The 22,373-nt window shown below is 35.2% G+C and overlaps 2 protein-coding genes across 2 annotated transcripts; both read right to left on the bottom strand.

Moving 5' to 3' along the window:
* Positions 1-9,789: 9,789 nt before the first annotated feature.
* LOC113501888 lies at positions 9,790-11,688 on the bottom strand. Its single transcript, XM_026883187.1, has one exon. The coding sequence runs from the start codon at positions 11,550-11,552 to the stop codon at positions 9,852-9,854; it is 1,701 nt and encodes a 566-aa protein (XP_026738988.1). The 5' UTR covers positions 11,553-11,688; the 3' UTR covers positions 9,790-9,851.
* Positions 11,689-15,915: 4,227 nt separating this feature from the next.
* On the bottom strand, positions 15,916-16,806 carry LOC113502092. Its single transcript, XM_026883473.1, has one exon. The coding sequence runs from the start codon at positions 16,804-16,806 to the stop codon at positions 15,916-15,918; it is 891 nt and encodes a 296-aa protein (XP_026739274.1).
* Positions 16,807-22,373: the final 5,567 nt, after the last annotated feature.

The raw sequence follows: 22,373 nt of genomic DNA on the forward strand, positions 1-22,373 counted from the left end.
ACATACATACGAATTGATTCTTCTAGAATTTAGAACTAAATTAATACTACGCTATTTAGAACGATTTTTTTCTATAAGCTTCAGACCATAGATATGTTTGCCTCCGTAAAGACTATTATTGCGATATTTATTTTTAAATGCCCGGCAGTGATATTGAAATTACGTCTCTCTGAATTGAAATGCTGTAACACGTTGTTCCGAGGCTGGACACTTGACCTCGCCAGTACCTACGTGTCCTGGTTTCAAACACTATTCGTCACCTAGTAACTTCCACTAGATTGTTTCTTTTAAGAAAATACATAGATTTACCAACTATTTCGATAGATTTATGAACAATTTGACAACTCTAAGTATATTCCATAGTTCTTTAATATAAAATATAACCGTTATAGACTCATATTAGTACATTAAATTTTGAGTCTAAAATTTGCTGACATCAGATAGATTTTGCTATACATCAAACAGTTTTTACCCGTCAGATTCAGGAGAGAGGCTTAACTGGTTTGACATTTTCCATAGGTTTTCTGGTTAGAGTGGTAATCAAAATTTTTCGGCCCTACGTTACCTGCTTCGATCAGTTTGTATTAAAATAAATACAGCTTACTCAAACTGCGAGAAGAGTTGAAGAAACCTTTGAAGGCTTCTAAGAAAAAAGGTTGAATATACTCATAGGTTGACTGACATATGAATTGTTCTGATGTAATTGTTATATTATTCTTGTGTTGACACTATGATTATTTTTATCTGTCAAGAATAGGCTTGAAGTGGTATTAAGGGGATGCACCCAGTTTAAATTTAAATTTATTACTTTTTTATCTGTATAAATACTTTATTTCAACTTGAAACTCATTCAGACATTCAGAGAAAGATCATTAATCAAAACGCATGCTCACTTGTTAGTTGGTGATTTTATATTCTTTGTTTAACTTGAAAGAGCCATATTGGTACCTAAGTGAACCATAAAACTTATTACGTAACTATGTATAAAAAATCAAATAAGATACAACTTCATGCTGTCATTGGAAGCAGTGAAATTTCATAGGAAGTTAACTGGTGGCACACTGGTCGAAACATCATCATCTCAGCCTATTGCCATCCACTGCTGAACGTAGGCCTCCCCCAAAAAGCGCCAACCATCCCGGTCCTGGGCAGCCGGCATCCATCCGCTGCCAGCCACCTTCTTCAAATGAACATAATAATTATTCCAAATTCCCAATCAATATGGCCTTACCTGCAATAGCCCAACATTGTTCTTCTTATTTCAAATAGTTTATACATGTGGAACCTTCCATCAGAGTTTTTTAGATTAATAGGTGTGCTGGTTTCCCCACGATTCTTTCCTTCACTTTTTTAAGCAATTTTTTTTGTTTTTTGCATATGACTTGGAGAAGGCACTAGTGTGTGCCGGGATTCGAAAATTATTATTGATTCTATTTTATTCTATAAACTATAGACACCTGACCAATTAAAAAAATGCGTCTTTCAGAAATATAAGGTGAGGCGTTCAAAATGTGTTTGCATTTCCATTCGTTTTCCTAGGGTTTGATCATCTCTCTTTATATCACCAACGAGTAATTATGTAGTCATTAAACATACTGGGATGGGTTGGCAACAGACATGACGATTGAATCATAATAGTTTTATCACAAACAAATGACAGTCATTGGTACTTTTGTAGTAATTGTACTAGCCTCTGTTATTAAAAGAAGATTACACTGTTCCCCATAAGCTGGTTCATTACTACGTATACAGTTATAGTTCGCAAGCATTTATTTCTAGAAAGAGAAAAACAACGAAATTCGCTTGGGTCAAGTCTGGCGATCCATCCGATCAATCGTAGTAGTAGAAGTAGTAGAAGAGAACCCAAATGAGCATTGGTTGGTGTGTTCCCTATTCTCTTATCGCTAAAATTATAGCCCAACCAGCAAACAATACCTATGTAAATAATTATTGATAGGCACGTTAATCATGACGCAGTAGAAACGTATTGCATATTAACTGCAAGTCATTAAAAGAAGCATAAGTATTCGAACAGATAACACTTTGAAATCAACTACTTAATCTCTATTAATTGAAAAATGGATTTAGACTTTTTCTGAGTCACGCAAGCACTTCATTGAAGATTGTACTACATCGTCATCCTGCTAGTACGACGTCTTTCGTAGATGAATTTATCACTATAACTTTTGTTCAGGAGCCAGTGTTAACATAAAACATTCAGTTTTAGAAAACACAGTCGTACCTAATAAAATTCATGAAAACATAATACAAAAACGTCGCGTGTTATCCTACAATAAAACGTTAAAATAATGTAATAAAATCTGTTATAACTATACGATTTCTATTTTGACACTTAATAATAACAATTGTGGAGTTTTGGAAGGCATATCGAATGTTTACATTTCCCACACAATTCCCTCGTATGCATTTGTTATGTTAGGAATTTATATCGGCTCGCATGGTGAGGTGACCTGTACTGTCTAAAGATATCAATATTATTTACATGAATGTGTTATATTCTCTGCCCGCATGTATGTCGGTTATCTATGGATAAAATAAGGCTAAGTTTCTACCAGACGTGTTCGAAGAATCATAGCGCGAGATGTGTTTGTAAAGAACTAATAGAATCGCTTTATATACCTCGCCTCGGTCAGAGCAGTTCTGGTGGAAACGGCTCTGCAGAGTTAGGTTTTTGCGCACACAATACAAGCGAAGGACTTCTTGTGGGGGATCTGGATTGCGAGGATGGCGACATAACCAGCCATTCCAAAGCTTCGCAATGCATCTTAGCATTTCATAGTAATGCCCATTTTCAGTTTCGGCACATATATCTTTGTACAACAGATTTTCCTCGCATACCCTTGGTAGAAGTTAAAATTAAGTGCTCCTTAGATGTACAGTTTAAAGAAACATCAATGGTCTATCCGTTGACACACTAGATACATTTACCATTATGCAGTAAAATAATAAACTTTTTTTGAAAAAGTAAGGCTTTGACAGATGTAACCCTCAGGGAATATTTAGAAATAAAATCAAACAGACCTTGACACTGTCGTGTTCATCTTATAGAGTGACTGGCTCTTCTAGGTATTTAAATGGGGCTGACAAGTGTTAATTTTTAATGTAAAAATTGTGGAGACATCTATTCACAGACTGTTTAAAAACAAACAATGTCTGTAATGGAGATGACATTAGGTAGATCTATTTTGGGATTTCAACATGTCAATATAGTTTTGTCTATAAGTTATGACGCAGAAACGTAGAAGTCTTAGTTTGGGTATCAATCAACATGTTTCTATATTTGTCATTTCATTATCACAGGCATTGTTTCTATTCAGTTTCTAAAGAATTTTCTATGAGCTCAAATATTTGTTACGAGACGTTAATTAAGTTGTTTTTCGGTGCGTACATTTTAATGGTCTTTGATGAGTTTAAGCTGTGGCTGACATAGATAAGACAAATAAAGATCGGCCTTTTATCTTAGTTTTAGTTGATTGGCGACCACAAATTGTTTCAGCAAAAACCACGGTCGGAACCAAGGTAACCTTTTTACTTGTTTTAAAACTGTTTTTGTAGTAATTGTGATACGTAAATGTTTATCTCTAAATTTAGTACGATGTCGAATTAATTGAAATCATTACGTTTGATGCTATCGTTGTGTATAGGTACAATACGTTTCAAATCTATTGAGATCAAGTTGATACTCTGGAATACGACAGTAGCGCCATTTGTGTAGTGGAACGACCTGGAACTACGTATGATCCACAATTGACTACGTTGATATCACTGGATTGCTCTTGGTTTGGTTCTATAATGCAATTTAAGGGCCGAATCGAGAACCTAATAAATTTCGAAGCAAAATGAAAAATAGAAGCAAATCGGTTTCGGTTCGGCCCACAGCTATCTGATTTCAATTCAGTAATGATCTCGTGAGATTCCGAATACTACTAACACCATACAGTATCTTAAATAATGAATTATCAACATGAAAATTACACTCGATTCTCTCACGGCAGTGAAGACCTTTTGTTGAACAGAACCTCATAATAATTATTATGTTAGTTTTGATAACGTTTGCATCAGTTCTTACATTCCGATTTTTTTTTTACATAAGAGGGCTTCTGGTCTGGCAATTACTTCGGAAAGCATATTTTGACAATTGTGAAACCCAGAAAATAAAGTTGCACTGTTGCATTTTGTATTTACTGAAAAAATCGTCCCGCTCACAATCGACATCTCTTTTGTAAATACTGAAATCTACTGCCAATAAAAACAGTTCCATTAAAACTCTACTTAGGTACTATCCAGAACCTTCCATTTTAGATTACTCCATAATAAAAATCTGTTTAGGACAAACGAGGTCTCTATCAATGACTTTAACCTTTTCCTCCTCAACCATGCTCTTTTCAGGGTGGTCCATGGTTTTCCTCATAGAATTAACACATGATTCAATATCGAAACGTGATTGAAAATGTTATTAGATGTCTTGAAATAATATTTTATGTATAATCATAATTTAGGCGGAGTTCTTTTGTCAAATATATCAAAACACAATTTGAATAGTAGTCCTTAATGTAAAAGGCGGATGTTATTAAGTTTTAGCTTTCATAATGATAAGATGATTAATTTTAATGTTGTTATAGGAACTTACTTCCTCCCTATGCTTTGGTCTATTGAAGAGGCTCTATTAACACGTGCGTGTTATTGGCTCAATGATGTAGACCGGTGAAGAGGTATCAGACTTCGCCCAGTAGACTTACAGTGGCATGATTAAACTGTTACTCTTCAACTCGATACGAGAGCTAATACGTGCAGTGACACGAGTTGGAACTACGCTCGATCAGCAGCTTACGAAGCTGATAACATTAGAACGCGTAGCGATCTTAATTTGGTTCGATAATATCACTTTTAAATAGAAAAGGATCAAATTCAAATAAAAAACCAAAACAGTTTCGAGGTTTCGATTATTATTGCATAGGAGTTGACAACTTTCTGAAAGAAGAAACAGAAAATTAGGTACTGCAAAAAAATATGCGAAATTGTCATCTGCCGGCTAAAGAATATGATTTTTTGGAAAGATGTATCTACATGAGTATATTTACAACATCACTGTAATCTATTAAAACATGTTCTATAAGCGTTGTAAATAGTATCGAAGTATCCTATGCAGCTCATCAGGCAGCTCGCACTCCGACCTTGTTAGGAAATCAGTGTAGTCACGTGCACGACACATCTCCGACCTTTATATGAGGCGCACGTCCTCAAAACAGTTCATACTTAAGTAGGCCCACTAACTAGATCACACAGAAGGGATACAAACTGTTAAAACGATAGTTTTTAGACATATAAGTCAAAACTAGGCGATGTTCATAGAAAAAAGGTCGTATGACTACTTGCACGTACTCAAACGCTACTTGTGATTCTGGGTTTCTTTTTTGATGTGACTTATCAATTCCTAACCAGAAAATCATTAAAAAATGTTGGACAAAATTCGGCTCATTTCCCAAAAAAAACTGTAAAACTTACAATATCTCAATTTACCACGAAATCAGCAAAAAAACGTTACACGTGAGCCTATGCTTAAAAAATATTGTCAAACAAAGAAGACAAACGTCTTAAATGTGGACATTCTCATCTCGTTGTGTGATGGTATTGGACACGCTCGAGCCGCACTCGTTAGCAATTATCAGAAACAATTGAATAATAGCCTCAAAACTCTATTATCACTGTCATTCTGGTGTCACTCACGTGGAGTTCAAGACGATATTCAATTTGTATGAGGATAAATGGACGAAGGAGAACGTTTTGCTAACTATTTGGTTCAATAGTAGCGAAAGCCTGAAAGTTACCTACTAATAATTCATCAGGCAATTCAGCACATATTCCATTGAACAACTTGCGTGTACCTTAATAGTTTATTTTGGACCAAATAATGATTCACTAGAAGTAAAATATTGGGAAACGAGGAAAATAGTTTGGATGGTGCATTATTGCGGCGTACTCTTCAACATCTGCAAAGCCTTATCCTCCACTGAGTATGACTACAACGATTGTTTTCACGTCCAAGCCTCCCATCTCCCTAATACATCACTTATTACGCAACGCTAAGTCAAAATGTTATCATTCCACGCAGTTGTTGACTGTTATACATACATCTGGTATTGTTGTCATCGGCGCCCACACATCGCAGTTTCCCTGAAGCGTAGCATGACACTAAGTCTTTCGACGAAGTTGCGTGTGGAATACACGTAAACAGAATTTTATTGAACGAAGAAACACAAGTCTTCTTATTTTCGTTGTTACTTATATGTCTACATATGTTTATATCAGAATTTTCTTATTGTCATCGCAGGTTGGGTCTTATCTTCTAATATATATAATACCCGTGTCACGATGTTAGTTACTGTACTCCTTCGAAATGGCTTTACCAAATTTTATGTTGTCCACCCTTAATACTTTGTCTCCACTTGGTCATCGACTGTAAGGCGGTACGTAGTTCGCTGGGACAGCTAGTCTAGTCTAAAAGTAAAAGAAAACCATTACTTTAACTTCCATGATACTCCCCTACATTTTCGAATGATTTCATGTATTTGCAGTGTAGAGCTGATTTTTATTCATAAACTTTCTATAGTCGTGTGCCTCAAGACCCAAAGGTCAAAAACTTAGATCAGTTTCTAGCCTTAAAATTAACATAAAAACGAAAAACATCTCTATTCAATTACTCACATATTACCTCATAGCCAATTAACTTACTATTCATTACCTATACAAGCAATAAACTCGCAAATAGAATACATACACGGTCAGTAGCTAGCTTCCGTAATGTTACAGGAAAGAACGGCTGGTCATAGTCATAGTCAGGTCGTGTGAAGCCCATGAACTCTTGAAGGTTCAAACCTTGATAACAGATGTAATAGATAAGGATGATGTCGACATCAATTAAACAATTGAATCTAGAATTAGTCACAGCAAAAGACTCTTGCCTTTGGACTGTTACGATACCATAACGGCCAGTTTTAGAATAAGTCCCAGTAAGAATGTCATTGAGACTTAAATTATAATAATGAAAAATCCTATCGATTTTACAAAAGGTATATTTTGAGTTATCATAAATTTGGAGTAAAGCGAGTTTGCAACTTTCAGGATTTCCGTGACGTTTTTCTATATTCACTTATGTGTCGATATAACACGAAAAATGAATACTACGGAAACTTCAAACAAAAAAATTTATATTGTTGGGGGCGGAGATAGATCCTACAAATCACTATCGTAACAAAAGTCAGGATTACTTAATAACGTGGTGTATTCTTAAAATTTCTAATTTTTCATGCAATTCTTCATTTTTTCTTTCATAAATATCTAGGTACCTTATCTTGACAATAACAATTTATACAACAAAAATAATTAGCGACATCGGTCCAGCCATTCAAGCGTCATACCGTGACCAAGGGAAATAGGGAATCACTTTTATATATATATAGATTCTTAAATTTGAACCTAAAAAAACCCATGCGTCAACTCCATCAAGTTCTCCACGCCCCACGCATTCGCACGCACGAGGTACAGGCACGCTGGATACGTCATAAATCGTTATACAATATATCTATTTGGTCGCAGCGACTGGAAAGTGCTTGCATAACCTAGGTCAGTATGTCTAATTATTATGCCAGCCTATTGTGACTTGCGTGACTTCGACCTACTGTTACAATTATACTTACATGATGGAATGTCGCTATATAATTAAGACTGCTTTGGGAAGAAATAGAGAGTTATGATTGGTTGTAAACAAGCTTAAAACGATGCCAAAGTTTTCTGAAATTGCATTTGTTTTGTTAAGTTGTAGTGTTTCTATGTAAGAAGAATAAAACTTTTCTTTTTTTCTTTCTATCAATAGATAAGTTATTTTGTTTTTATTATTTAAATCTTATCAAAATAGGTTCAGCGGTTTTCGTCATTATCCCCATTAGAAAGACAGCTTAATTTTACTTGTCAGTATTGATTACGTCACTGAGCACGCATTTACGGATACGCGTGTTGATTATTCGTGGAACGAGTCTGTTATGTTATGTTACGTCTGACAGTATCATGCAAGCGTTCGTACCTTGATCATTTTTGAACTAAGACAGTATAAAGGTCTTGGTTAAATAAATGATAATGTACTGGCAAGGTTTGCTGTGGTTTAATTTTCAGACAGTTCCTACATAAAATTAAAGTAATTCAAATCGTGTCAATTATTAAAGGAATCCTAAAGGTTTTTTTAAGATCAACTACATATTTTGATGTATAAACAGTTGTGATTCTGATTATGGCTGGGAAGAAGAAGAAGCGCAGAAAAACTTATAATAGTATGTGGTCTTAATACTGGTTTGACTCAATATCCATAACGTTTCATCTTATTGTAGGTATACGTCAGCTGTCCGGCAAAATAATTCAAAGAATAAATAAACATAGAAGATATAACAAAAAAAAACAGAACACAAGAAACATTTCTACGTAAGATAAAAACTGTTACAATTAGAAACCGCCAGAGCATGATAAATAAAAACAATAGTTCTCACTTCCTGTTCCGATACGCCATTTTGTGGTTTTTCTCGGAAGTGTTTCCGGTATTTAAAGGTTGACGACTAATTGAAAATGAATAGTAAATAAATACGTTTTAGTACCTACTTGTATAATAGTCATTTTTTTACTTAATATTTAGTGTCGAATAGTGATAGATACTTATTATTTTGATGAAATAGATAGTATGTATTTGTAAGATAATAAAAAAGACAACTATATTTAAAGTATACGAAACTACATAAACTATGCTATCAGTTGCAGCCGAAATGATAAGATTTATATTAGAAGGCGTTAGCGTTTCACTGCAGTTCAAAGGATTTCTTCCGCGTGTATTTGTCTTTGTATTCTGCATTTTAAATAATTTACTAAGATTTTCAAGTTTTTTCCAATATTTTTTACATAAATTGATATTGTATTACGTTCAAATAAATGTTTCTAATATCTTTTGGCTTTCAAATGAGCGACAACAACAATTTTATTGATTTACTTTACAAACGCCTTTAAAAATAAAGATAGCAAAACTCAACTCAACCACTTCTAAATCTTCTTCACCAAGGCGCAGTTTAATTAATGGTTTTTTTACTAAGTGACCTTTTTTACACATAGAAAAGATTCTAATGATTATGTTAAAAATGTGTGTTTATAAAAATAATAACAGGACAAATTATAACAAAACGCCTGTCATTTCAGTTATAGCAAAAGTATCAACTAGTGGATTGATAAGACTAAAAATACACTATTAAGTATTTTAATTAACAATAAAAGAATATTATCAAGCTTTACGTCATGACCTGGGAATCGAAGCAAAATTTTTAGTTAGCTGGCCTTTGAAATGTTACCTAATTCTTAATCTACCATCAATAAATTCCTCGTGCAACGTTAACGAATCTCACAAATACATGATAAGCGTACGTAAGAATTCAATGACACAAAAAATGGTTGTTAGTGAGTCATGGTACAATCTAATGTACTTGACCTGATTGTCTGGCCATGCCCTTGTTGCTACAGCGTGGAGGTCGCCCTACTCAGTCTCATACAGTCCACAGGTAAACGGGACGCGGCTGGCATACGTAAAATGTCCTTAAAGTACCTACTAATTAAGGTAGTAAGGTTTGTAGGTGTATTTTTGTTATTTTTATAACACCGTTCTATAAGTACTTCATAAACTATAAAAGTAAATCAATATAATATCACAAAGAAATTGTTGTAATTTAAAAGAAACAATGTAATCGAAAAAAACCTTTATTGAAATACAAATCTAAAACACTAAACACTACATAAAACATCCTTCATTTACGCATATAAGAGTGAATCAGCTTAATGCCAATTAATAGCGCAGCGGAGTACACTGTTAACTTGATGCCAGATATCACATTGAACTGAGACATCCATCTTTTGACCGGGCTGCCGCTGAGGAACGTTGGCCAGTCACTCACGATGATGTCTTCGTACGACTGAGCCTGAGGACGCAAGCAGCCTAGCAGATGCAAGTACGCAGTGTGGCCAGCCTCCAAAGCAGCGGCCACGTCCCCGTCAGCAAAAATATCAAGCGCTCCCCATTCTAAAAACTTTGGGCTCCCTTCATTAGTCAATTTCCGCAAAGCTACATAATCCCCACACCGCGGAATGTAAATATCCGCTATGGGGGTTTCTTTGTAACTCACGGGAGTAGCCGCCTCCTCTCCGAATAATTTGACCAGCTGCTCCAAGACTGCTTCCTTAGAATCTGTACCATCGTCCCTCACCATGAGGTACCCAATCAAACCTGCGTACTTTTCTAAGCTGCCTGTTGATGACATTCTCGGTTTCTCCATAGCCCAAATGATTGGTCCGCGCATGCTGAATATATCGCCACTATACCCTTGTTTGGTCCAAAAGTTTCTTGCATACTGCACATTAAACTTCTTCCCTCGTCCCGGTATCATACCTTTGGCTAAACCTGCCTTGTCATCAGATAACAACTGATCCTCAACTTGAATGTTGTGTAACTGATCTGGTTTTAAGGCCATCGCAAGCAAATTACAAATGTAAGTAGTCTCACCTTTTATCGTTTCTAAGATGACCTGTTCAGAATATGTGCGGATCTCTTTAATGGATATTGATTTCAATGTGATGTCAGCAACGCTTTGCTGAAGTTTGTTTGACAAACGTTTTCGGCAATGTCCAAGAAGCTTTTCTCGGAACCTTGTATTTAACCCTCCGAGGTGGTTCGTGGCACTACTTGTTCTGTAACACTGGTGCAGATAAAACAGAAGAGAAACACTATTAGCGGGGGCTCCACACACAAGTCTGACTGTGGTCCTCATAATTTCTCTAGAAGTTGAGAATAAAAGAGTTTCACAAATGTTTTTTTCCATGGTAGTCTGATCGTAGTACAACAGAATCTTTCGTTCACTCGCCCAATTTATCATATTAGTTTGAAACAATTCTCTCATACTTTTATCCAAGAATGTTTGGTATTGATTCAGTTCGAATTTTTCCAAAAAGTTTAGATACTCGAAATCATGAAAATCATTTTCGAATTCTACAGTATTACCATCACCATATTGAAAAACTTTTTGTAAGGGAAGTTTTTCTTCCAACTCTTGGTCTTCGTTAACCTCGTCAGCCACTATTGGCATCGTTAGATGTATTTGGGCAACTGATTGCCTTCCAGGGTTAATTATGGCATCAGGTAAAGGCACCCTTAACTCTTTCGCATACTGCACCAGATAAAACCGGGCTACGTTGTCTAAGATTTCTCTCGCTGTGTGGTCATATTTAGGCATTCTCCTAGGTGACATGTTAGGGTCATCCTTGTCTTGAAAGGCGACGTTACATTTAGTGTCAACTATTTTATTTCCACCGAGGTCTAGGACCATGATGTCCATGGTGTCTCCGAACTTCCTCTTCAGTTTGTGAGCCGCCACAATACCGGGGAGCGTACATCCTAGTACGATGACGTCTGCCTTGATACTATTTTTATCGGACTTACTAGGTTTCTTAACCATAGGTTTTTATTTTAATTTAATTTATAAAAAAATATTTGTTACTGACAGTGACAGTATGCGCTGACACATAAATTTATTTATGTGCGTAGAGTAAGTAGTATCTAGTAGCTATGGAAATGGAATTCAAATGAACTTTTGAGGTTGGGGCCTCTGTGGACAATTTCTTTAAAATAACACGAACAGAGTTGGTTAAAATAATTCTCTAAAATTATATTTTATACGAATATCAAATTCATTTCCATGGCATCCACGAGTCCAGGGTAAAAATTAAAATAAATTTTACATTTCTTATAGGTCTACCATCCGGCAGCATACTACTTAATTCTATTTAGCCGATATTTAATGAGGGATTATTCTTATTGAAACACCGGTGATGGCGAATCAATTAATTTAGTTCGAAATCCATGACTTTTTATGGGTCAATGACTATTTGTCTATCTGTACACAAAGCTGCGATCTCTCAGAATGGTACTGGATTAGATGAGGCGATTATAGGTTCAATAGGTTGCCCTTTTGAGGGTCCAGTAGGTGAAAGGTTAAAGGTACTCTGTTGCTGAGGGTCCACCGTCTGTCTATCCGTTCGTCACCAGGCTGTATCTTAGGTATGGTGATTAATAGAACGTTGATACGAATTGAAGTTATAACAACAAACAAAGATTGTTATAATAATAAAAAAATAAAAAATGTTTATTTTTCTCATTATCACATAATGTTACAGTACTTATTTTGTGTACTAAAATAGAGACTGGTGTCTGTGATAGGTAAGACCTGTGTTACAGATCACCAGGCTACCCTCCGAGGAGACAATGTCGTTTATTCCTACGTCTTATTAATTATTAAACAAAATGTGAAATAGCCTAATTTATAACTTATTATGAGATCAACAATTTAAACATAAACTTAAAATTAAACTCTATATAAAGTTATAGTAGAATTATAATAAAATTAAAGTATAAAAGTAATTTATATGGACGAATAACTGGAAGTTTCAATTGGTTTGTGTGTGTGTGTGTGTGTGTGTGTGTGTGTGTGTGTGTGTGTGTGTATATGACTGTGTGAATGCGTGAGTTTCCGCGTGATTGTGAGTGTAATGTTGTGGGTGTTGGTACAAGTTGTTCCTTATTTTTATTATTTTTTCTTACTCTTAGTTAATAGGTTTTAACAATTGCTCAGTGGTATTATAGTCTAATTCATGCAGCCAAGAACTTACTCTTTCTTTACATTTCGCCCTTGTAAGTGGATAAATTTGTAAATCTTTATTTATTTTATTGTATAAGTACGGACCCAGAAACATGTAGAAGTTTTGTGAGAGACTATTGTTGCAACGCATTCTTTCACAAACCGTAGAGTTTATTCTTTTAGTTGACATTTGTTTTTTATCAAATTGAATTTCAGAATGTTGCTTGAGAATTGTGGCCAAAATAAATATTTGACGCACTGTTAGAATTTTTAGGTTTTGGTATAAGTCATGAGTTGGGTACCGAATAGGTAAAAATTGGCTTACCTTGAGGATGGCTCTTTGAGCCCGCTCAAGGTTAATCATAAAAGATTTTGCAGCACCACCCCAAGAAGTTATGCAATACGCCAATAGTGACTGGCATAGCGCAAGATAGACTGATTTAATGATCATCTGATCAGCTACATGGCGTAGTGCCTTAAAAATATATATGAGTTTACGCGTTCTACCAATTAACGCTTCTAAATGTGGTTGGAAAGAAAGTTTCTCATCTATAATGATACCTAGATATTTTATTGAACTTGTCTTCGTTAATTTAGGGCAGCTACATGAGGTAGTGGTAGATAGTAAGCGGCAAGAGTGCGCTATGATATGGAGATCAGGATGATTAAGGTTTTTATTGCTGTAAGTAATAAATTTTGTTTTAAAGTTAAAATGTTTTCTTTTAGCCAATGTGTCACTTGGTTGAATCCTATTTGGGCCAACTGACTGACCTCTTCCCATGTATTAGCATGGAAGAGCAGGGCAGTGTCATCAGCGAAAGAGATAAGTTTACCATTTTTGATGTTTATTTGACATAGTTCGTTTATGTAAACTAGAAATAGGGTAGGGCCGAGGATACTGCCCTGCGGTACGCCATATTCAACCGGTAGCTCGTCACTCGTCCAATCACCCACCCTAACAACCTGTCTTCTTCCCTGAAGGTAGTCCTTAAAAAGTTTCAGTGGAAGGCCTCTGACGCCGAGACTTTCGAGTTTACATAATAAATTAGGTACCAATACGGTGTCGAAGGCTTTAGCTAAATTTAAAAATATTGTAATGACTTTTTGTTTATTGTCTAAGTTTGTAGCAATAAAATCAGTTAGTTGATGTACAGCCTCCGACGTCGACCGACCTACGCGGAATCCAAATTGTGTCGATGATAACAAATTGTTTTTTTCTAAGAAGTCTACAAGTCTGGAGTTCATAATTCGTTCTAATACCTTTGATAATGTTGGAAGAATAGCTATAGGACGATAGTTATTTACACATGACCTATCTCCGTTTTTAAATACCGGCGTAATTCTGGCTTTTTTAAAATCTTTCGGAAAGACTCCCGTAGAAAGAGACAGGTTGCAAATATAAGTTAGTGGTGGTGTGATTATCTCTATGTATTTTTTAAGAATGTAATCTGAAATGCTATCTAAACCTACAGCACATTTATTTTTTAAGTTTTGTATTAGTAGTTTAATTTCCTGTTCGGTTGCAGGCAGAAGTACTATTGATTTACTAAATGAGTTGATTGGTTTTGAGGTGTTAGGACGGCAATCGTGTTTCTCGGCCAATTTTTTTCCTATGCTTGCAAAGAACGTGTTTATATTGTTAACAGAGGTCTTGGGGTCATTTTTAGAAAGAAGCTGAGATGAGTTATCGTTTGATTTTTTAGTGTATGTTATTGTTTTGATAGCATCCCAAAGTTGTTTGTTATTTCGTCCTGCTGTCTTAATTAAATCGCGTTCATAATTTAATTTAACATTTTTAAGAACATTATTACAGAATAATTTGTAACGTCTATATGTAGTCTGCGCTACATCACAGTCCGGTGTTTTCTTAGCCTTAATATATAATTTATCTCGGTTTCGCATACATCTTAATAATCCGGGTGTAATCCATGGTTTTATTATTATTTTTCGTCTATTTGTAGTTATAGTTTTTGTGTTATGGGCTATGGCTTGGGAAATGGAATTTATAAATAAGTCTGTGGCTACGTTTACATCAGTAATATTAAATAATGGCTTAAAATCAATTTTCGATATACTGTCGTTTAGCCCGTCTATGTTGACTCGCTGTTGTGTCCTAATATTTTGAGTTTTTACTTTAGCTTCTAAGAACAATAGTACACAGTTATGATCTGTAATAGTTGTTTGAGCAACAAAACAATGAGCGGGTAATTTAGTCTTTAGCATTACGTGATCTAGGGAAGTCTTACTGTGAGTAGGGAGTATATGTGCTGGCAATAAACCGTGAGATGACATTAAATTAAGATATGAATGTGATCTCTGATCTTGTGTACCAAAAGCAATATCGATATTTATATCACCAGTTACAATTATATTTTTGACAGATGCGTTATTTTGAATGCATTCATCAAGCGTGTTTAAAAAATTGTCTATGTTTTTGTAACTGGGAGGACGATAAATAGCAATTATTAATGTATCTTGATTTAATTTAAGTAGCAGGCAATTTGCATCTAATACCTCTGGCTCTGATGTTATGAAGTTAAGATTATTTTTATAAAATATCACTACACCTTCATTTTGAGTCTTGTTTTTGGTCGTAGCAAAAGAATCATAACCTTGCATGGTAACCTTGTATGGAATGATAGAGTTATTGTTTAGCCAACATTCTGTAAGGATAATAATATCCCAGTGAGTTTTAGATCTCACTAATAATGTTTGAAAATTATCGAGATTACGGTTTATACTGCGTATGTTTTGTACGATAATCTTGAGGGGTTTTGACATTTTTCGGGCCAGTGAGGGGCAATCATCAATTTCACATATTCCGGAGCGCGCGACTGACACCGAGTCTAAGTCGTTATTCAAGTTAAGTGTAAAGTTATCCATATTTTTTTGCGATAATGACCAATATGCGCTTATTTTTGCAAATGTACCTTTTCAAATAGAGCTTCCTCACAATAAAATGTTTTGATGAGTAAGAAGTAGTGAATATTTGTGTTTTTATTATATATGTGTGTGTATATGTGTGTGTATATGTGTTTGTAAATGTGTTATAAAAGTGTTTAGTAGTAAGAATCAGTTGTGTATTAATTAAAAATAGATAGTCTAAAGTAATAATAAAAAATAATGCAAAATCAAAATTTAACGCAAGTAATATAAACATATTAAAAAGCAAACTTATGTATAGTCAAATTTGTGTTTTCAAACCATGAAAATCTTGTTCTTCACTAATACGGATAATTAAAGCTCCTTGTTTCTTGCGCATAAAAATCTTTCCGCTTGCTGTCCAACAATATTTATAGTCGTTAGTCTTCGCAAAGTCGCGTGCCAGGAAAAATAGTCTCCGACTTTTTGCAGTAAGGTTTTCTGACACATAAATATTCTTTGAAGGTCCAGCTATTCTTAAGTGCGAGGTGTTGAGCTTGTTATCTATGTGCTGATTGTTAAATTTTTTACAGTGTTCTAGAGTTTCCTCCTTCATAATAGTAGTAGTAAAATCAACAATAATGGGTTTGTTTTCGGGTGTCTTACTATTTATTCTAAATATGTCTTTTATGTCGTTTTTTTGTATAGGTAGGTTTATAGTATTCCCAATGTTTTGAATAAGTGTAATGAGGTCTTGTTTGGACTCCGAGGTTTTAGGCGGGATATTCTTTATTTCTATGCTGGTCTGTTTCTGACCCTTTTCTAAAGTGTCAATCTTTGTTTCCAGGGTTTTAATATACTCTATGCTATTTTTTCTATCATTCTCCAAACTCTCAAATTTCTTCTTGAGGTCAATGTACTCATTCGACAGGTGTTCTACGGTGTCAACAATTCCTTCATTTTGTCTCCGAATGTCATTTATAGAGTTTTGCAGGGCGTCGAGTTTATTATTTTGTTCAATTTTAAATTCAGTTACAATTTTTCTTAATTCTGCAAGTGAATTCATGAACTCCTCATCACTACCTCGCTTTCGCGATCGACTTCGGGTAGTTATCTTAGGTTCATTACCGGTTTCTGAATCATTCTTCATAGTAGAGGTCTTGTTGTTAGTTTTGGTGTTCGGGGAAGCAGGTGGCGTTCTATTAAGCGGCATGATATTATTATTCTCGAACAATAATTTCAATTTCAACAATTTTTTGGATTTTTTTGTGTATTTTTTGACTCAAAGTCCTTTAAATTCCAAATAACATTCAAAAAGAATTCGTGATCAATGCTGAATCCGAACTCGGGACCTTGAGGGAACATAAATTTAATGCAAGCGTTATTGCCACTTAGCTGCGAGCTATATGAAAAAATTTACGAAATAGTACTTCAGGTTAATATTTTCTTGTTATAGCTTTTGAAAGAGCCAATAGCAGAGTTGACCTTGAGTGACACTCAACGCGGCTCTCGCGACACTCGCGACTCACTGCACAATTTTTTACAAAATGGCGATTTAAAGTTTTTGTTTTGTATCACTTTTTTTATGAACTGGTTTGTATTTATATCACTGAGTTAAGTTATATATCACTAAAGTTGTTATCACTATGTATATTGTTATTTTACTATTTATTTATTTGTTTTATTTCATAAAACTATTTATTTTGTTTTTTTTTACGCGGAGAGTTAAAAAACGCGTGCACTCGCGACGGCGTCTCGACGGGGGGGGTTATGTCTTGATCATGTCTACGTTCTGACTGAGGCAAAATTTCTTCAACGTTTTGTGCATGCTTTACGATCTGTTTTATGTTTCCTTGGATTTAATGCTTATCAATGTTTTTCTACTTAATCTCTTGAGTATTCTTATTATGGCTTCAGTTGTTAGTCAGATCTATAAAACTTCCTAATGCAAGATACTTTACAATGACAATTTTCTACTTTACTTTCGCTTATTTGCGTGATTTCATCGGTAAAGCCAATATGTTTATCGTCCAAACTGAGTAACTGTTCAGAGATAAGATATTGATGACTGTGCATCGTGATGCGTTTTATTATAGAACACCAATTTGTGAATGGCGCTGTTTTGCTGACGCGTGGGTTTTCTCTAGCAAAGGCACTTAGCGAAAGTAGAACTTTGTGCGAATCTGAGTCTGGGCTTTTATCTGTATTTTTTTGACCTTAGAAATGTGTGACTTGCTGTAAATTACGAAGTTTTCCTATGACTGTTAAAATTAATATTCGTATTTATTTTATGACTTGTGTAGCACTTCATTGCTACCAACGTAATTGATTGAAATAAACTTATATTCGAGTCCAGCAAGTAAATAGCTTTGTTACCTTTAGTAATTCAGATTTTATAGTAACTAACCTTACATCTGAAAATGCAGTTGCTAGCTGGTGTAATGATAAATTTTATTGGGTAATAAACTTTGAAATTACTTTACTACGGCTTTATACGACACTCGCCTTGTATACACCAACCTGTATTTCTCAATATTTAATTAATATTAATACAGCCTATTTGAATGCGTAATTTAAATTTATTTTATAGTTTACGTTTATCTAGGTTTCACCCGTGTTTCAGACGAGGCGTGCTGTTACAAAGCATGCCTTTATTTTTGTGTTAACACAAAAATAATTTCATTGAAACTGGAACTGAATGTATTTAGCTTTATAGTATTCATATGAATACTATAGACTACAGACGTTCCACTGCTTTTTATAGGTCTCCTTCCGTGTATTAAACTTTCAAAAACCACATGTCCACGTGTGGCAGCCAAGGTGGCAGCTCACTGCGTGAGTGATTTCGTTACGTTTTTTATATACTTTTCGTCATGATGCATAGACGACTTTACCAGGGTCATTCTAAAACGTACTTTGGAAATTCAGAATGACTTGATGACATCATGACTGTTATAATTTTACCGACGTATTTATGACTAGAATAATGATGTTATATTTATTGCACACATTTTGTAATTCCAAATCAGAATAACATTATTATAAATCAAAATTACATTCAACAAATCATGATACAGTTTTGCCTTTCAAGTAGAAGAAGATATTCCAAAAAGAAAATAGAAATTGAGGTCACCAATGAAGCGTGATGAGTCGCAGGTTCGATCCCCGCGTAGCACAAGCATTGTAGGTCAGGAGTGATCTACGAATACTTGTCCTGGGCTATGATAGCTGAGATACAGCCTAGTGACAGACGGATGGACCCATAATCTTAATAATACGATTCGAATCTCCCTTTTGGGTACGGAAAAGCAAATAAATTGAAAAAGCGAAACTCTAGTATTAATCAGACGAGATTCAATTAATATTCAACACCTTATCTCGTACGCTAACACATAAAATATTTGCACTAAATACCAGTACCGATTCTGAAAACTCTGACGTCATTAGACCCTTCAATTGCATGTGACAGAACGGGCGCAAGGTTCCAAGAGGCCAAATAAATGACAGCTGATTGTGTGCACAATACTCAAATGAATTTATCTTGATAGGGTTGACTTGGCACTGCCCAGCAGCAGTTTATTAGAACACTGTATTTGCAAGAGTTGTATCGTCAAACGGCTTGGGGACATTTTAAAGGTTATTTTGTCCCTTAATTCCACTTTATAGGGAGAGAGCCAGACACTTATGATTGCCTTTTAACTGCAGTCAGTTAAGATGTAATCTCTCATGTTTGTGAATACGGAGGTCATTTTTCAGGAATACACAGGCAGGCATTCATTGAAAAAATCATCAAATTATCTTAAACTGCACCCATGTAATGTTTAAAATGCTAATGGGCATTTTCCTTATAATGCGTAAGCTACTATCTCGAGAATTTGCGAGGGTGACATTTTGCGAAAGAGATATTTTTCACCCGTTTGACACGCTACAACTCATTCGTTCTCATTTGTTACAAAGTATTTTGCTGCTATTTATTTAATAAAATAATATACTTACTCTATCCTTTTCAGGAGTTTCTTTTACCTTATGTATTTATATATGAGTGCAGTTTAAGATTGCTTAACTTGAATATAATCAACTATTATTGAAACTTCTCAATGGACTGCTTTTGCATCAATTATTCTTCTTGCTTTAAGATTCTCAACAGAAACAGCCCATTTCTTACATAAAATACCATCACTTTACAATGTAAATTAAATTAACCTTGTATTTATTTACTGCCGTGGAATAGTTACCTACTATTTGACGCGGTGGCACTAAAACAATTACGGCTTTATTAAAATATACGAGCTAACTAGAAACTAATTATCATATCCTCTACCATCTTAAATCGAGACTATTGTAGTTGTGCAAATAGATGTGATGCCGTGTGCCATGTGTTGCTGTGATGTTGTGATGCCACTCTACACCCTGTAGAGCGCAGTACCTTTTTATACCTGGAAAATCTTACTGTAAATGCTGACAGGTCCTCTGTTTATAAGTGAGTGAAAAGGCCAAGTGATCTCTGTTCATTCATGGTCTATGATAAGCTTACATTATCTAGCAGTGAAACAGTATTTTCCATCACCGCTCCTAGATACCTTAACCTGTATTGAATACGTTTTGTAAGTAGTAAAAATATAAGCTATATTCAGATAAATGCATAGATTATACGCTTCTAAAACTTTTCAATTATCTAGCTGACGTACTAAATAGGTTTGTGATAACCAGCTGTAATCCCCATTTAAACGAAACCGTTTCTATCTAGCGACAATTATAGAAAACCATTTCAACATTATCAGTGCCACAGAAATCTTTATAGTTTTTTCACAAGGATTCAAACTGATGATCTTTTGCGTTTAACGTGTTCTTCTACATAATTAACTAATCAAACCGATGCATTAATATATTCTACGATTAACCGTTAAAAGCTATGTATATTCTAACAGGCACATAGATCTATCACTACCATATGAATGAATATTATTGCGATTGTTAAAGAGAGACCACGCTATATCCTGTTTAGAGTGCTGTCTTGCCTCCACATCTGTAACAGTAGTACTTTGAAAGGTCGTGGTACGGCCTCCTCTTGTATTTATAAGACTATTTAAGACGTAAGTCTGTAATTAGTAACTTAGATAAATGCACTTTACTAAATGGAATAAATTAACATTTCATTCTGATATTTTAGAATCGGACATGTGGTAGTTAAATATTAACTAGTTTCTATCTGCAAATCTAATCTAAAATAATAATAATTTTACGTTTATAAAGCGAAGTCTTGTGACGAAATGGGAATAGAATGAAAACGTCACCGCTCTTAACAACAAAGATATAGAGAATTCAACTTTTAATTTTTAATTCGTTTATAGGCTACATTCAATTAGTCGGTCACTAACCCACAACGCGCGATGCAAGCGAGCCTCGCATTGGTCAGGATGACTGAAACTTAAGGTCCAAACACTTCGAGGCATTTCTGACTTTAAGTTTTCAATTGTTCTCTGATTTTGAAAAGAACTTCTACCCATTAGGTTAAGTAATTTAAAAAGGTAATCACTCTCACTCTTTAAACAAAAAGATGTTAAATAAATAAACTGATGAATTTCAGTCGTCTATTTATATTGGTAATCTTCATAGTTTGTTTAAATTGCTATTCAGACGCGTTTTTGAGCAGAGTTTGTTGACAAAAACACACACCAAAACTGTTTACTTATTACGACACTCTTATCTAAGGAAGTCTTGGTAAAAGGTATTAATTCATTTCCTAGTCCAAAGATACTAGTTCAATACTATCATGCAGTGACTCACTACTCCATACAAAGGTCCCCCCACTGACCCCGTGACCTTTGACATTATCACGCGCTCGTCACTTGTCAGGTGAGATAATAATAATCACTTCATTATATTATCTTTACGTATGAAGGGTAAACAGATATTATTTCTTTGTGTGGAAAAGAGATAGGTATATGGCTGGTTGTATATAAAAGAGATATATTTCAATCTTCATAATTATCTGGGAAATTGATCGGAGAATTCAGTTGGGCTGGGCAGCGTTTAGCAAACTTCGTCGAGTCTTTTCTTCGCCTATACCGCAATGCCTGAAGACGAAAGCATACAACCAGTGCGTCCTACCTGTTATGACTTACGGTGCCGAAACGTGGACATTAACGGTTGGACTAGTCCACAAATTTAAAGTTGCACAGCGGGCTATGGAGCGAGCTATGCTTGGAGTCTCTTTGAAGGATAAAATTCGAAATGAGGTCATCCGACAAAGAACCAAGGTAACCGACATAGCTCGTAGAATTAGCTTGCTGAAGTGGCAATGGGCTGGCCATGTCTGTCGAAGGACCGATAGCCGTTGGAGCAGACGAGTCCTAGAATGGAGACCGCGGATCGGCAACCGTAAGGTAGGACGCCCGCCCGCCAGGTGGACCGATGACCTGAGAAAGGTCGCTGGAGGGGACTGGATGCGGAAGGCGGAGGACCGGGTGTTGTGGCGTAAATTGGGAGAGGCCTATGTCCAGCAGTGGACTATGATTGGCTGATTGATTGATTGATTGATTGAATTATCTGATTGAGTGGCGTATTACGAAATGTGTTTTACAATGACATAATTTTTGCAAGTTGATAATCTTTAGAAAATGAATAAGAGATAAAACGTGACTAATACCTGTTCGTCTGTAATTCATTTCGACGCCAATTATTCTTAAAACAATTACAGTTCCAAATAAAATAAAATACGTAGACTGTGAGTAATTCGACTACAAAGAAACAACACACCCGTATTCCCACAAAACAATC

Source organism: Trichoplusia ni, chromosome 16 (genome assembly GCF_003590095.1).
Source record: "Trichoplusia ni isolate ovarian cell line Hi5 chromosome 16, tn1, whole genome shotgun sequence".
Taxonomy (NCBI): Eukaryota; Metazoa; Arthropoda; class Insecta; order Lepidoptera; family Noctuidae; genus Trichoplusia; species Trichoplusia ni.

Excerpts from the sequence above, each read along its gene's own strand:
- LOC113501888 (XM_026883187.1), bottom strand. The coding sequence starts at position 11,552 with ATGGTTAAGAAACCTAGTAAGTCCGATAAAAATAGTATCAAGGCAGAC.
- LOC113502092 (XM_026883473.1), bottom strand. The coding sequence starts at position 16,806 with ATGCCGCTTAATAGAACGCCACCTGCTTCCCCGAACACCAAAACTAAC.